The sequence below is a fragment of the Talpa occidentalis genome, unplaced genomic scaffold (genome assembly GCF_014898055.3).
Source record: "Talpa occidentalis isolate TD23 unplaced genomic scaffold, MPIMG_talOcc4v2.1 talOcc4.16, whole genome shotgun sequence".
Classification (NCBI taxonomy): Eukaryota; Metazoa; Chordata; class Mammalia; order Eulipotyphla; family Talpidae; genus Talpa; species Talpa occidentalis.
Genome location: NW_023601653.1, coordinates 3,146,866 through 3,160,604, shown reverse-complemented (window position 1 = coordinate 3,160,604; position 13,739 = coordinate 3,146,866). Strand labels below are relative to the sequence as shown.

The window sequence follows — 13,739 nt, the reverse complement described above, 5'->3', positions numbered from 1 at the left end:
CCCAGGACCTCCAGGACGTGGGATTCTGGGGTGACCCCGCGGACCTGGGCATGGCCTCCGGGGGTCTCTCCGCCTAGGGGTGAGGGGAGCAGATGGAACCCTGGACTGGGAAGGCCGGGGCCGGTCGGGGCGCGGACAGTGGAGGCCCCTCCCCACCCAGGGCCCATCTGGTGCTTTCTCCAAACCCAGCCAGAAGCGGGGTGCGGGGCCCTGCAGGGTCGGGGCTCGGCCTGGAGCGCAGCGCCGGCCTATTTCAAAGGGAAGTTGAACTGGACAATGTGACCGACCAAGTCCCAGCGCCTTGCTTTGCTCTGCCTCAGTTTCTCATCTTCACATCAGAAACTCTTCCTGGGGAGCAGATTCGCCCTCAGCCCCCTCCGGGAGGCAGGGGTCGCTGGAGACCCGAGTGTCCCGCGGGGAAAGCAGGCCCGCTGGGCCTGGGCACCCAACACCCCGGCCGCCGCAGACACCCGCCGAGTGGGTGAAGTGCCTCTGGCCTCCGGTCTCTGCACGATGAAAACTTTGGGCTCCTGGGGTCCTTCCCGCATCTTCCCTTCACTCAGACACGGGTGTCAGCAGATGAAAATGGAGGGGTGGGGGAGAGGGAGAGGATGCACGTTTTTTAAGGAGGATCAAGTCCTTGTGTCGCAGGTGGGGGGCTGGCCGGCCCACTTCAGGGGTGAGCTGCACCGGGGAGGGGTGACGGCCCTAACCTGGCTTCTTCCTGCAGGTGGTTGTCCTGGCTAAAGACAGCCTCTGCCCCGGCCCCCAACTCCCCACCCCCCACGCCCGCCCAGCCGCAAACACACTGCCTGACCGGCTGGAAGCGCCTCACCCCATCAAATACTTCATTATAATTTTCCAGGGAAAATAGTCGTGGATGATCAGAGGAAGGAAAGGAAATGGCCTGAATCCCGGCAGCCGGGACCCGGGTGTGGGGGGGAGACACTGTTTTGAAACTGGTTTTTATTGACTTTGTGCCGTCAAACATTCAGCTGGTTGTTCTGCTTAGAGCCGTGTCGCTGTGCTCCTGGCGCCGCTCTCTGCTTCCCCAGGGGACATCCTGGAAGGGGAGCCTGTGGCCCTGCCAGGGGTCCCTTCTGTCCCCCTCCCCACCCCCTGCTGGGCACAAGGTTTACAGATGCTTGTCTCTACCCCCCCCCAGTGGGGCCTGCTCCTCCCTCCTGGGGTCACTCCACTGGGTCCAGAGCAAGTCTCCCCACGCTCTCCCCTGACCCCTCGAGTCAAGACCCTCCAAACTGGGCCCCTCTCCTGTCCCCCCTCCTGGCACTGTTCACTTCCAGCTCCATCTCCATAACCCCCATCCCAGCCCAGCCCAGCGACAGAGCTGAGTTCCGTCCCCCCTCTGAGACTGACGTCCACCCCCCAGCTCCTCTGAGCACACGGCCAGGTGCATGCCAGGTCAGTGCCCCCTCCAGATGGCGGTGAGGAGGGGGCACAGGCGAGGGCACATGCAAAACAGAGCACACGGGCTGGCTGAGCCCTGGGATCTGACCATCCACTGAACCCACACTACCCCCCGGACACCCAGTCAGGTGCTGGGCAAGGGGACGAGACAGAGCAGCCCAGCTGAGGCGTGACCCCTTGCCCAGGCTGCCCGCCCCGAGCCCTGGGGTCTCCTTCCACAGCCAGGCACCAGGGCAGCGGCCCCTGTCTCCTCTGCACACCGCCCCCTCCAGCCTGTGTCACCAAAAATCGTCCATTGATCCAGGCTTAAAATAACCCCTGGCATCTGCAGCGAGCCCCACGGGGCGGGCAAAGGAGTCGAGTCTCTGCGTCTGAAGGGCACCCGCCCCGCCCCCCGCTCCCAGCGCTGGCAGCTCGAGCGTGCGGGTGTGTGAGTGCACTCACGCGTGTGAGCGAGTGTGCAGGTGTGGGGCAGAGTGTGCGGGCCTGCCCCGCTCCGGGCATGTGTGCACACACGCGTGTCAGTGCGGCTGTGCTGCGCTCGCATGTTCTTCCCGCACTGTTGAGTCCTTGCCTGGTGGCCAGCCCCGGGTGTGCCAACGCTCAGGGTCCTCGGAGGTGGCGGACATTAGGGAAGCCCGTGCTGGCCCTCAGGGTCCCCATTTGCTGTGAGGGGTGACCGGTCTCCCTAGCCCCGAGCCAGGGATTGGGCATTTCCTAGAAAGAAACCCAAGACCCAGAGAGGAAGTGTCTGCTGCTGTAACGGGCACACGGCCAGGAAGCGCCAGGGTCCGGCCTGCAACCTGCCCCTGTGAGCCGCCCCTGCACTCCACACTGCCTCTGGCCAGCGCAGTTGGAGGAGGCCAGCCCCCCGCCAGGGAAGCGCCTACACCCCGAGGGTACCCCAATGCCTGCCCCTCGGCCTCCCGGACTGTTCCCTCGTGGGAGGCCTTTGCAGCCCCTCACACTCGCTGGGCACTCTCACACGTGCTGGCACATCGCTTCAGAGGAAGCGTCAGTGGGTGGGCGTCCTGCTCTCGCGGGGCCAGCCAACCGCGGAGGCCTGGCTCTTCTCACCTGCGAGACGGCCGCGAGCAACTCCGGCACCCAGGTACACAGCTCCCGCCGCAGCCAGCTCCAGAGCTCGGGGGCTGCCAGCTGTGAACGCGCCAAGTCCTCCCCAAGTTCCTTGTCCTCCCCGGCAGGGGGTTACCCCAGAAGCAGATTCTAGAGCCCTCTGGACTCCCTGCTAGCTCAGATGCCCGCCAGTCCCGGGAGGGGAGCTGGAGGGGAGGGCCTGCGGCTCCTCTGTCTCCCCGAGGCCTCCAGTGACTCAGGCTTCAGCTGCCTGTGGGAGGGAGGGGGTGCCCGGGCTCCTGAGGTCGCCAGGGAGCGGCGAGTTGGGGGGGCACTGGGGCTCAGCCTCCTGTCCCAGTTCCCCCACGCACCCTCTCCCTGGCTCAGGGAGTCCTGCTCCAGACGGCACAACTAAGCCACCCCTCTGGCTCGCCCGTGCTAGTCTCCCCCTTCGGGGCCCTCCAAAGGCCCCCAGATCTCAAAGCCCAAGCGGAGGAACCGAGAGCGAGGCCAAGGGGCGTGTCCCACGTCTCCCTGCTGCGAGTTCCTGGGACAACCCCGAGCTCAGTTCCGAGCCCAGGAGTCCATACCCGGCCCCAAAGTGGGGTTCATGGCTGGCATCCGGGCCCCCACATGCTGGTGAAGGGACCCGGACCCACGTGACCTAGCGTGGAGGTCCAGTTCGGCGCCAGGGAGAACCCCCCTCCCCGGGGCTCTCCTCTTTCCCCGCCTGCCGGCCTTGAACCCACGCCGCTGCCCTCCCCGGCCCCTCCCCTCCCCGCCTCCCCGCCAGGCGGCGTTCCTGGGGACCCCTCGGCCAGGCCCCGCCCCGACACCAGCTGCACTGTCGCCCGTTCTGGAGTGGCAGGCTCGGTCCTGGATCTAGGCAGGGCGCCTGGGGCTGGTGTCCAGCCGCTCTCCTCTCTACAGCCCAGGGCGGTGAGGAGATGCGGGGCCCCAGCACCCCTGGGGCCCCCTCTCGCAGCGGCCGCTCCATCAGAGCCCCCAGGAAACACTAAGCCGGGAGCATGGGCGTCTGTGTCCTCCTGGCTTACCTCGGCCCTCCTCGTGACCCCGGCCGTAGTGCCTCCCCCCACTGCCCACCCAGGCCAGGACCGGGCAGCTGGGGAGCAGGCACGGGCTGCAGAGGGGCAGATTTCCGCTGCCACGGAGGAAGAATTTGGCCTGAAGCACCCACAGGAAGCACTTGGAAGTGAGCCTCCACCCAGTCCCAGAGGAGCCCCGAGGGGGTCTGGCGGCCCCTCGGAGGGAGCCAGAGAAGGGGGAGACGCCCAAGGTGGGGGCCCCTGAGTGCTGGGGGCCAGTGGCAACACAGTCTGGTCGGGCACTCAGAGGCCCCGGTGCCCACCTTCTCTGTGCATCTGCTCGGGCTCCCTCGGCCGGGAAGCGGGTCTCCTCCACTTCAGCAGGAAAGCAGCCTCTGCTCCTCCCCCAAGCACTCCCTTGGGCAGCCCCTGGCAGGGTGAGACCCGCGGGGCTGAGTGGGGGGTGGGAGCAGCCAGCGCTGGGAAACTCACTGCCCGTGGGATTTTCTGAGGGGGACTCTGGACGGGAAGTGGCTGTCCCGGGAAAGGCGGTGGAGGCACGCCTGCCTGAGACCCCGCTGGCGCCATCACCTTGTGCCAGGACTGGCTCTCAGGCTCCGTGTTCAAGGTGGGAGCCCGGGCCAGGGGGATGCGCCAGTTTCCGCAGGCAAGGGCCGGGAGGCGCCATCCTCGCCGAGGGATGGGAGAGAAGGGGTCAGGTCCTTCCTCCCACCCTGGGCCTCACCAGCTGGGCCTCCCCAGCCCCCACTCTAAGAAGGAGCTGGGCTGCCCAGCAGGAAGTGAAAGGCGCCTGCAGGAAGGCCTAGGAGGAACTGAGACTTCAGCCCGCCCCGCCCCCACCTGTCAGGCCCAGGGGACGGGGAAACCAGACCCTCCTTCAGGGAAAACTGGCCAGAAACACAGGCTTGGGGGAGGGGACGGTTGCCTTCAGACGACCCCCCCCCCCCCCCCCGCCCCGGAACAAGCCGCTGCTCAGAATCTAGTGTGGAGCCTCTTTAGTGCACAAAGACCCAAGTGGGGAGCGACATCTTGACAGCAAGCAGAGTCCGGAATCGAGCCTGCAGTCAGCCCGTGACCTCCTGCCGGACAGAGGGGACAGGGTGCGCGCCTGGGTCTGGCCCAGCTCCACCACGAATAGCTTTTTGTGGGCCTGGTCCCTTCATCGGGTCGGGCCTCTCTTTTCCTACCTGCAAAATGGGACATGCTCTCCCCGCTCGTGGACAAAACAGGCTCGGATTTCCAGGCAAGCGGTTCAGCCAACAGGGCACTTTTATTTATTTATTTTAAAGATTTATTTTTATTATTTATGCATACAAGAGCTGGGGTGCAGTCCAGAGGTGCGGGAGGCGGGGGGGAGAGGATTCTCCAGAGACAGAGTGGGGAACAGAACAGGTGAAGCCGCTGAAATCCACTGCAGAGGGGAGCAGCGGGGAGACAGGCGAGGTCGGCTGCGCCCTATCAAACTCAGGTGAGAGCGCTGAGACGTCCCCCCTAGGCCACCAGGTCAAGGCCTTCGGTGGCCACACTCCGGGTGCTCTGTCAGTCATAGTAGTAAAACCCACAAACAGCCAAATGTGGAAAACTTTGCTGGTGAGGTGTTCAAAGATGGGAAAACACACCAGAGATGCTGGTCAGGCTACGAGTCCATGTCTAGAGTGATTAAAATGCTGGAGAAAGACCCACCCTCGCTGGCGTGGCGGGTTGAGGGGAGGTTTCGCCACAAGCCCCATCCTGGGTGGCTGTCCTGCGCCGTCAAAGTGTCAAGATGAGGCTCCCTGATTTACTGAATAAAACTTTTTTAAAACAAACATGACCTCCACGTCCCTCCTCGGGCACTCTTAGGAAGATCTGATGAGGCTCTGTGGACAGCAATGCCCAGGACAGTGGGCTGGCCTCTTACTGCCTGGGCCCTTCTGGGGGGCTGGGGGAGACTGACCCCTGCTCGCCCAGCTCTCCTCTGCCTTCTGTTCTTGGCTCCTCCCCAAGGAACTTCCCTTCTGTTTTTTGCTGGGTGACGGCGATGCCAACTGAGGCCTTCTCTGGGCCTCAGTTTCCTCATCTGTGAATTGGAGGAGGGGCGAGGATTCTCTACATTTCCTTCAAGCTCCCCTCTGAGGGCCACTGTCCACGAGAACTCTGCGTCCAGCACTGCTCGCTTCAGCAAAGGAACCAGACGGGGGAAGCTGCACAGCAGCCAGGGACTCCGCAGGGACACAGTGGCCCCAGAGGTTTGCATGTCTGGGCCCCAGAGGAGTTTCACCCACTCATTTCATCACCAGGGCCCAGCTCCTGGCTATGGCAGGAAAGAAGGGGTGGCTGGTCACAGCTCAGACTCCCCCAAACTAAAATGAAAGGGAATAGAGGATCCAGGCCTTTCAGGACAGGCGTCTACTGCCGCCAGCTGACCTCACCAGAGCCCCTTGGTGCTGTGGGTGGGACAGGGAGGGGCGGGGTCAGGGAGGGAGTGGCTGGGGAGACTTGGAGTGAGTGTCAGGGTCCTGGGGGCTGCAGCTGCTTCTGAGCAGGGAGGCTGGAGAAGGCTCTCCTCTGAGCTGGGAGTGGCGAGCAGCTCTGACCCGCACGTCAGGGGGAGGGAGGCAGAAGGCGTCTGAGGTGTGGAATAGATCACAGCGGAGTCCTGGAGGGGAACAAAATGGCACCCGGAACCACGTCTTCTGACTCCCAGCCCAGTGCGCCTTCCAAGTTCCAAGGATGCTCTCCCGGGCAGAGCCTGGGTTCGGAGTTTCCGTCCTGCGCAGGCTGTGAGGAGAGGCAGCTGGTGCACAGTGGGATCCACAGTGGAAGAGGTGGGCTCGCTCCCAGGTCACGCTGGGTGCGAGAGGCACCGTGGTCAGAGAAGCAGTCTCACTGGGGCGGGGGGTGACCCCGGGTGCTGGCACAGAGTAGCCGAGGAACCCCAGCACTCAGGGCCCAGAAAAGGGAGCTCCAGGATCATCCGATTCAGCTGCGTCCAGGCTGCAGGCCTCTGCACAGGGATGCCCTGCAGGTCCTGGGCCCGACCCTGTGGACAGCCGTGTGTGCCTTGCAAGCAGCTGGGACCCCATGTGGTCACCGGCAATGGCCTGCAGGGGGGCTGCAGCCCAGCCCCAGCAGCTGTGGACTTCCTCCCCCAGCCAGCCGAGGCTCTGGAAGTGGCCACCAGGGTGAAAATGGCCTCTTAGTATCGGTGCCACGCTCAGGGTTGGCCCCTGGGGTGCAGTCACCTGAGAATCAACACAGTCCAGGCTCTTCCGGGAAGTCATGGTGACCTACTCCCAAAGCGAACCCACCCAGTGGTGACTGGGCTGCTGCGGGCAGGAGGTGAGGGGCGGGCGGCCGAGAGCAAGTGTTACAGAAGCACGCCTCCAGCCACCAGTCAAGCTTCCTCCCACCTGATCTGTTTCCTGAGCTTATTCTGCTTTGAGAGTGGCTTCCCCACCCTGCTCGCGCCCAGCCCTCAGCAGCACAGGGGTTCAGCCCCAGCCTCCGAGGGCTGCCCAAGAGGGCACAGTTGGCAGCCAGCCGCGGAGAAGCCTCCGGAGCCGTGCCAGCTGACCTCTGTGGTCTGTGGTATCTGTGGTTCTGCAGGCTGAGGTGGGGAGCAGCTCGGCTTCCAGAAGGGGGCAAGTGAGCGCAGAGGGCAGAGCCGAATCAGCCTCCCGGCTCTGGCTCTGCCCTTGGCCCTACTGCGGCTCAGGGCCGGCCGTCTTGGTGGTCACCAGCTCGGTGGAGCCCAGCTCTGTGGCTGGCACGGGGACGCTGTGGGCCGGCGGGGTGGGGGCTGGGTCGCCCCTGGGTGGGGGCCAGATGGGAGCTGAGGCGTCCAGGGGTCCCGGGGGGATGACCAGGATGTCGTCCAGGGGCTCTGGGGTGGGGTGAGACGGAGGCTCAGGACTAACCCACAGCCTCTGCCACCCCAGCTCTGGGGCCCCCACCTCGACCTCAGTCTCCCACTAGAAGCCCTGGGCCGGGGTGGGGAGGGGGTGCGGGAGGGGCTTGGCCCTGGGCGCGGGAGGCCAGGGCAGCAGGACCCCGCGCCTGCTCGCGGGGAGACCCAGGGGCCGCCCCCCCCGCCGGCCCCGCCCCCGGAGCCCCGCGCCGGCCGCCTCCCCTTGCCCCCCCCCTCCCCCGGGCCCCGACGGGTCTTACCGTCCAGCGGCGCGTCCGGCGCCTCGGGGGAGGCCGCGGGGGCCGCGCGGCCCGGGCGCCGCCGCCAGCGCCAGCCCAGCAGCGCCAGCAGCGCCAGGGCCAGCGCCAGGCCCAGCCCCGCGGGGGCGCCGAAGAGCAGCGCGGGCAGCGGCAGCGGCAGCTCGGCCCCCGCGGCGCCCGGGCCCCCCGACTCCAGCGGCTGCGGCGCCGTCCAGGGCGTCTGCGGGCTCGCGCCGGCTGCGGGCGGAGGGGGCGGGAGCGCGGGCAGGCGGCGCCGGCGGCGAGGGCCGGGGCGCGGGCGGGGCGGCGGGGGGCGAGGCTGGGCCGGGAGGGGCGCGGGCGGGGGGGGCGCGGGGCGCCGGGGTCGGTGGGGGCCGCGCGGCGATCGCCCCCCCCCGCGGCGGGGCAGGGCGGGCCGCCCCCCCCCGCCCCCAGGGCGCCCGGGGCGCGGGGTCCGCTCGGCTCTTACCGGGTCGGGGCGGCGGCGTCCGGAGGAGGCTGCAGCTCACGCAGCCGCGGACCAGCAGGTCGAAGCACTGCGGCTCCCGGCACCGCGCGGGGCCCGGCGGGCTCCCCGGCCCGCGCCCCATGCTGCGGCCGCCCTGCGCGCGCGGGACGGGGTCGGCGGCTCCGGGCCCGGCAGGAAGCCGGGCGGGGCCTCGGGCCACCCCGCCCTCCCTCCCGCCGCGGGGGGACCACTCAGGCGGCCCGGCGGCGCCCATGTCGGCTCTTCCTACCTGCGGCCCCCCCCCCCCCCCCCCCCCGGGCCACTCAACCGTCACCCCGACGCCAGGGCCGGCCCTCCGCGGGGCCCGGGGCAGTCCCGACCCGCACTTCTGGGTGACCTCGTCGTTCTGCTTCCCGCAGCCCCCCACCCCACCCCACCTGCCTCCTCCTCCGGGGCGCCCTCCTGTCCTTCCCAGGCTTAGTGCGCCAGACCCTTCCTGACGCCCCACGTTGAACTGGAGGGACTGATGGGCAGATAACAGGGGGCGACACGGGGGGCAAGGCTTTGTGAAGATGGGGGGGCTTTTGTCAGATGGAGGAGGCCTGGGGGAGCCCGGCAGGGCCGAGTGTGGACAGAGGCCTCCAGGCCCCCATGGAAGGCCAGGGAGGGCCGGGCCCAGCGCTGAGGGCCTTGGACTTGGCCTGAAGCCCCCGGGAAGCAAGCAGGGCTCCGAGGCAAGCAGGGCTCCGCGCAGGGGGAGTCGCAGGCCTGCGTGGTAACAAGGATCTGGCTGGAGGGAGGGCACAGGCCGGCGGGGAGTCGGCGCCGCCAAGCCCGGGAGCGCGCAGCTCCAGCAGGAGGAAGACTCGGGCTACCAGGTGACTAGACGAGCAGACCAGCCCCAGCCCCCGCTGCTGCCCGCCCTGACTCCTTCTCCCGGCCGGTCCAGGCCACGCCCCTCGGTCCGGCTGTGGTGCCCCCGCGGCCCTGCTCCCCACCTGTCGCCCAGATGGAGACACACGTGCTCGTGTGCACACGCGTGTGCGCACACGCTGCCTCTACCTTCCTGGACATCCGCTGCCCCTCACTGGGGGCAGGGCTGGGGGGGCCTCACGCGGCCATCCCAGACCCCTAAGCACTTAACCTGGGGAGCTGTCTGGGGTACGTCTAGGGGGCTGGGGCAAGCAGAACACTTTCAACAGCTGCAGGACAGCTACAGGGGGAGGGAAGCCTTCCCGGTGCCAGACTGGCTCAGCGAGAGGCCTGGACACGGGAAAGGGGCAGGGCCTGGGCGCGAGGAGCCCCGAGGAGTTTGCACTGGGGAGATGCCTCGTTCCGCGTTGGAAGGGGCCCTCTCCTCTGGCTGCTGTGGCCTGGAGGCTGGACAGGTGTGTGGAGCCGCGAGACTGGCACCGAGGCCAGGGCGGGGGAGCCATCAGCAGTTGTTTAGGGGAAAGTGATGCCATTGGCTACGGAGTAAGGGGGGGCAAAGCTGGTCCCCAGGTTTCTGGCTTGGGGGACGTGGAGGGGTCTCACAGGACCTGTATCTCTGATCTTGAGGAGCCCCGGCCCGCCCCCTCTCCATGCCCTGCCCACGGGCCAGCAACTCCGCGGAGGAAGGTGTAGGCGGTGGGGCAGCTGCAAAAGAGAAGTGGGTCTGGGTGGCGGGCGTGGGCGAGTGTGGGTGTGTGGTGAGGGGGTGGAGAGGGGCCAGGGCAGAGGAGGCCCTTCTGGGGGCAGGGAGGTGTGCCTGGAAGACTGAGTTACACCCCACCCTGCGGGGCGGTTGTTTGTTCTTGGCCCTGACCCTCAGCACCGCGGAACCTGTTCCTACAGTCTGGGCTCCTGGCTGTCCCTGGCGTCAGATTTTCAGGCAGAGCTTTCGGGGATCAGAGTGGGGAGCCTGCCCGCCCCCCCCCCCCCCCCCGTAGTCAGATGGGCTGGGGCTGGGATCACTTGCAGGAGCCACCTTTGCAGGGCTCCCTGTCACAGTGAGTGCTGTGACTCTGCAGAGCAGAGGCGGGGACCTCAGGGCCCCAAGTCTGAGGGGGTGGGATGGGGTGCCCAGTCACAGCCATCTTGAGGGAGAGGCAGAGCTACTCATTTAATACAAATGGTTTATTGGGGACCCCTCCGGGCCAATGGGGCAGGTGGCTGGGCCAAACACCAGCAAAAGACCCTGGGGTCGTGCATAGCTGCCCAGATAGACCTTCTCCCTCGAGCCTTCCAGACGGGCGGGGAGACGCCCGAGTCTGCCTGGAAAACTCTGGAAAACTCGGCCGTTGGATGTGTCAGCCTAGATCAGTGGGTAAATGCTGGGTTCTCCCCGGTATGACCTTCCTCTCTCTCCCTTTAAACAGCTGTTAAGTCAAGTTCATTATTGCTTTCTTCACCTGTTCTCCATCACATTCTTTTTTTTAAAAAAAGATTTATGTATGCATACAAGAACTGGGGTACAGGCCAGAGGTGTGGGGCTTGAGAGGATTCACCAGAGACAGAGTGGGGAGCAGAACAGGAGGATCTACTGAAATCCACTGCTGAGGGGAGCAGCGGGCGAGTCAGGAGAGGTCTGCTGCACCTTGTGGGTCACCTCCCTGGCTGGGGATCGAACTCGTGCTGCAGAGGCTGGCAATAGCATGGTAGTGCGGTCTTTAACCTGTGCCACCAGGGAGGCCCCTCCATCACTTTCTGACTATGAGCTGTGAGAGGGAGGGGGCAGAGTTGGGAGCCACGACCCGCACTTGTTCCTTGTTCTTTTAATAGCTGCTCCTGGAAACAACCCCGCAGCACCCCTCATGCGTTCCTGCGTAGGAAAGAAGGGACTTGTTCTTTGCCCAGGGCCCCCCCAGGCCTCGACCCAGACACTGCTAAGACATCGTCTGGCAGATGGGAAGCAGGGCCTGGGGGCAGAGGTGAGCCTGCAGGAGGAGCTGGGTGGGGTCTGCGTGCACCCACCCTCGGGCTCGGCTGCTCCCTCACACCTGGCCAGGGTGGGGGAAGGAGGGGGCCTGGGCGGGCTGGCCCGGGTGCGGGGTGCAGGCCCAGGGGCAGAGGGGCCCGGTTCCCCAGCTCTGGTGTGAAGCCTCTGAGGTACACTCCCTGCTCAAAAACCAGTTTCATTTCTAGCTAGTGAGTAATTCCAGAACGTGCTCATTCCAAAGCCCCCAACACCCCCACAGCGCGGTGAGCGAGGCGGGCATTTCCCGGCCCCGCCCGAGGGAGCCCCTCGTCCTGGCGTCTGTGCTGCTTTAAACGCGCGCGGCCACGGGCACAGCAGCAGCCCTTGACGTCCACGGAGGGCCCGCGTGGGGTGACTCGTCCTGTCCCCTGCCCCGTCCCCGCGGCCGTCCTGACTGCTTCTCAGCTCTTCGCGCCACCTTGTTTCGTCACAGCGGCCCAGGCCCCAGGGCCGGGTCCCTCGGCCTCCCCGGGCCTGCTGGGCTCTGATGAAGAGGACGCTGCTGGAAAGCGAGCGCTCACTGGGGACAGGACGCAGTTTGGACGCTTGGGCACCAGGAGAGGGGCAGGAGAGCCTGGGGACTGGGCTATGCGAGGGCAGGTCATACCCCGGGGCCAGGCCTGCCCAGGTAGGAGGTGGAAGGAGCAGGGAGGAGAGGTGGGGAGCAGGGCGCCTCCCAGGAGCTGCTTTCCCAGAACGCGGCCCAAGAGGGTGAGGAGCCAGGCCCGCCCCCCACAGGCTTTGGCCTGTGTGTGTGTGTGTGTGTGTGTGTGTGTGTGTGCGCGTGCGCGCGCGCGCGTTTGCGCGTGCGCACAGGCCAACTCAGCCACAAGCGAGGCCTACTCTGTGCCAGGTGCTGCTCTGGGCTCTGGAAAGCTGGCAGGGGGCCAGGGACCAAGCCACGCGGTGACGCCGGGTAGCAGGTCGGGAGACTGTGGAGAAGACTTCAGGGAAGGGTGCCAGGGAGTCAGGCATGGCCCAGGGACCTCGGGGAGAGGGGTGGGGGCGAGGGGCCCCAAGGATGTCAGGGGAGGCGCAGACAAGGCCCAGAGAGAGCACAGCCACGAGAAAGCCGGCGGTGTGGCTCTCACCTCTCACCCCCTGACCCGCCCTGTGACCCGCACGGCCCCACACCCTTTGCCTCAACCCTGTGGGGGAGGAGGCAGCGAGACCCCTACTTTTCAAAGAGGAGAAAGAGCTCAGAAGGATAAGGGACAAGCCGGAGGGGCCCCTCAGCCCTGAGCTCTCCCAGGGGCACGTGCGGGGTCCCCTCGTGCAGGCAGACAGGCGTGGGGGCAGGTCCAGGCATCACCAGCTCACAGCTGAGCACAGCAGAGGGGCGCCGAGTGTGGGGGGTTCCCTCTGGGTCTGGCTTTGCAGGTGTGTTTTGAGTCATACCAGGCAACTATCAAAGGTTAGTTCCAAGGGCCCCCCAAATGCCTCTGGCATTCCCCCTAGGTGAGAGGGTGGCCTCAAGGGAGGCTGCCTGCTCTACAGGTTAGGGTGCTGGGGACCTCGCGCTCCCAGCTCTCTGCTAGCTGGTTCTCAGGGACCCCAGTTCATAAGTCACACACAGGGAGACTAGCAGGTTTGGGGGAGGGCGCCCACTTCTCCCTGGGCCCCTCCTCGGACCCCTGGGATCTGAGAAGTCGCTGGACTCTGCGGCCTCAGGGCCCAAGGGGACTGCAGGGAGGGGCGAAGCCAGCAGGCGCCCCCTTCATGCTGGACTCCTGCCAAGTAGGCCCCGCTAGGTATGTGGGGAGGTGCTCACGAGTCCCCCCCGGGGGTCAGGCAGAGTCCACCGCGGTGATGAGCTTCTCCGAGCCTCGCAGGCACCTCGAGACAGCCATGGTCTGGGGATGTAAGTGAGGCGGCCCAGGTCACACTGTAGGGCGGCCACAGCTCCGCCGGTGGCGCTCGGAAGCCAGGCCCTTCCCCACCGCACCGTTTCCCCTCTGCGGCCAGCCTGCCCCGCCTCAGCCGCAGCCTGGGCCGGCCTCGCTGCGGTCGCTGACGGGGTGACAGGGACAGTGCCCCTCCTCGCAGGGAAGGTCCTGCCTTCTTGGCAGGGATGGGAAGCACCATCAGTTTGGGCCAGAAGCCCCTCTCCTGGGGAAAACATGAGCTCCCCTATGCGGGTCCCAGGGCGGCCCATAACGGGGAGGCCTGAGGGGACAAAAGAGCCCGAGCAAGCCTCTGAGAGCTGCCCGGACCTCCCCCGGGCCCCAGCCTTCCTCTGATCGGGGGCACAGGCCTGGCAGAGGGGCCTCTCCTCCGCTAGCCTGGGGCGCCTGCACACTCAGCCCCTCAGCCCCCGCCGGTGAGCACGGGTGACCTCCGAGGCCCGAGGTTGCAATGGCGCGAGATCTTGTTTGCAGTAGCGGCTCCTGCTCAGTGCCCACAGGTGGGGCGAGCAAGGCATCGCGCGCCCGAGCCACTCTGCAGATGAGGAAACCGAGGCTTGCTGAGGTGAGTGAGCTCCTGAGGTCCTGCCATCACGAGCAGCTGAGCACAGCCCCTCTCCTCTCCCTGCACCCCACCGTCACCAACCCAGGCACTGCCAGGAGGTGAAGACCGGCCTTCCACTGCCCCACTGGGTCAAGCCGCCTCT

General features: G+C 66.6%; 1 protein-coding gene across 1 annotated transcript; it reads right to left on the bottom strand.

Moving 5' to 3' along the window:
- Nucleotides 1-4,824: 4,824 nt before the first annotated feature.
- On the bottom strand, nucleotides 4,825-8,443 carry TNFRSF13C (TNF receptor superfamily member 13C). Its single transcript, XM_037515156.2, has 3 exons — nucleotides 8,191-8,443; nucleotides 7,722-7,958; nucleotides 4,825-7,437 (listed from the first exon to the last, which is right to left on the bottom strand). Exons 1-3 carry the CDS (start codon nucleotides 8,441-8,443, stop codon nucleotides 7,256-7,258), a joined length of 672 nt encoding a protein of 223 aa, XP_037371053.1. The 3' UTR covers nucleotides 4,825-7,255.
- Between the last annotated feature and the right edge of the window lie 5,296 nt (nucleotides 8,444-13,739).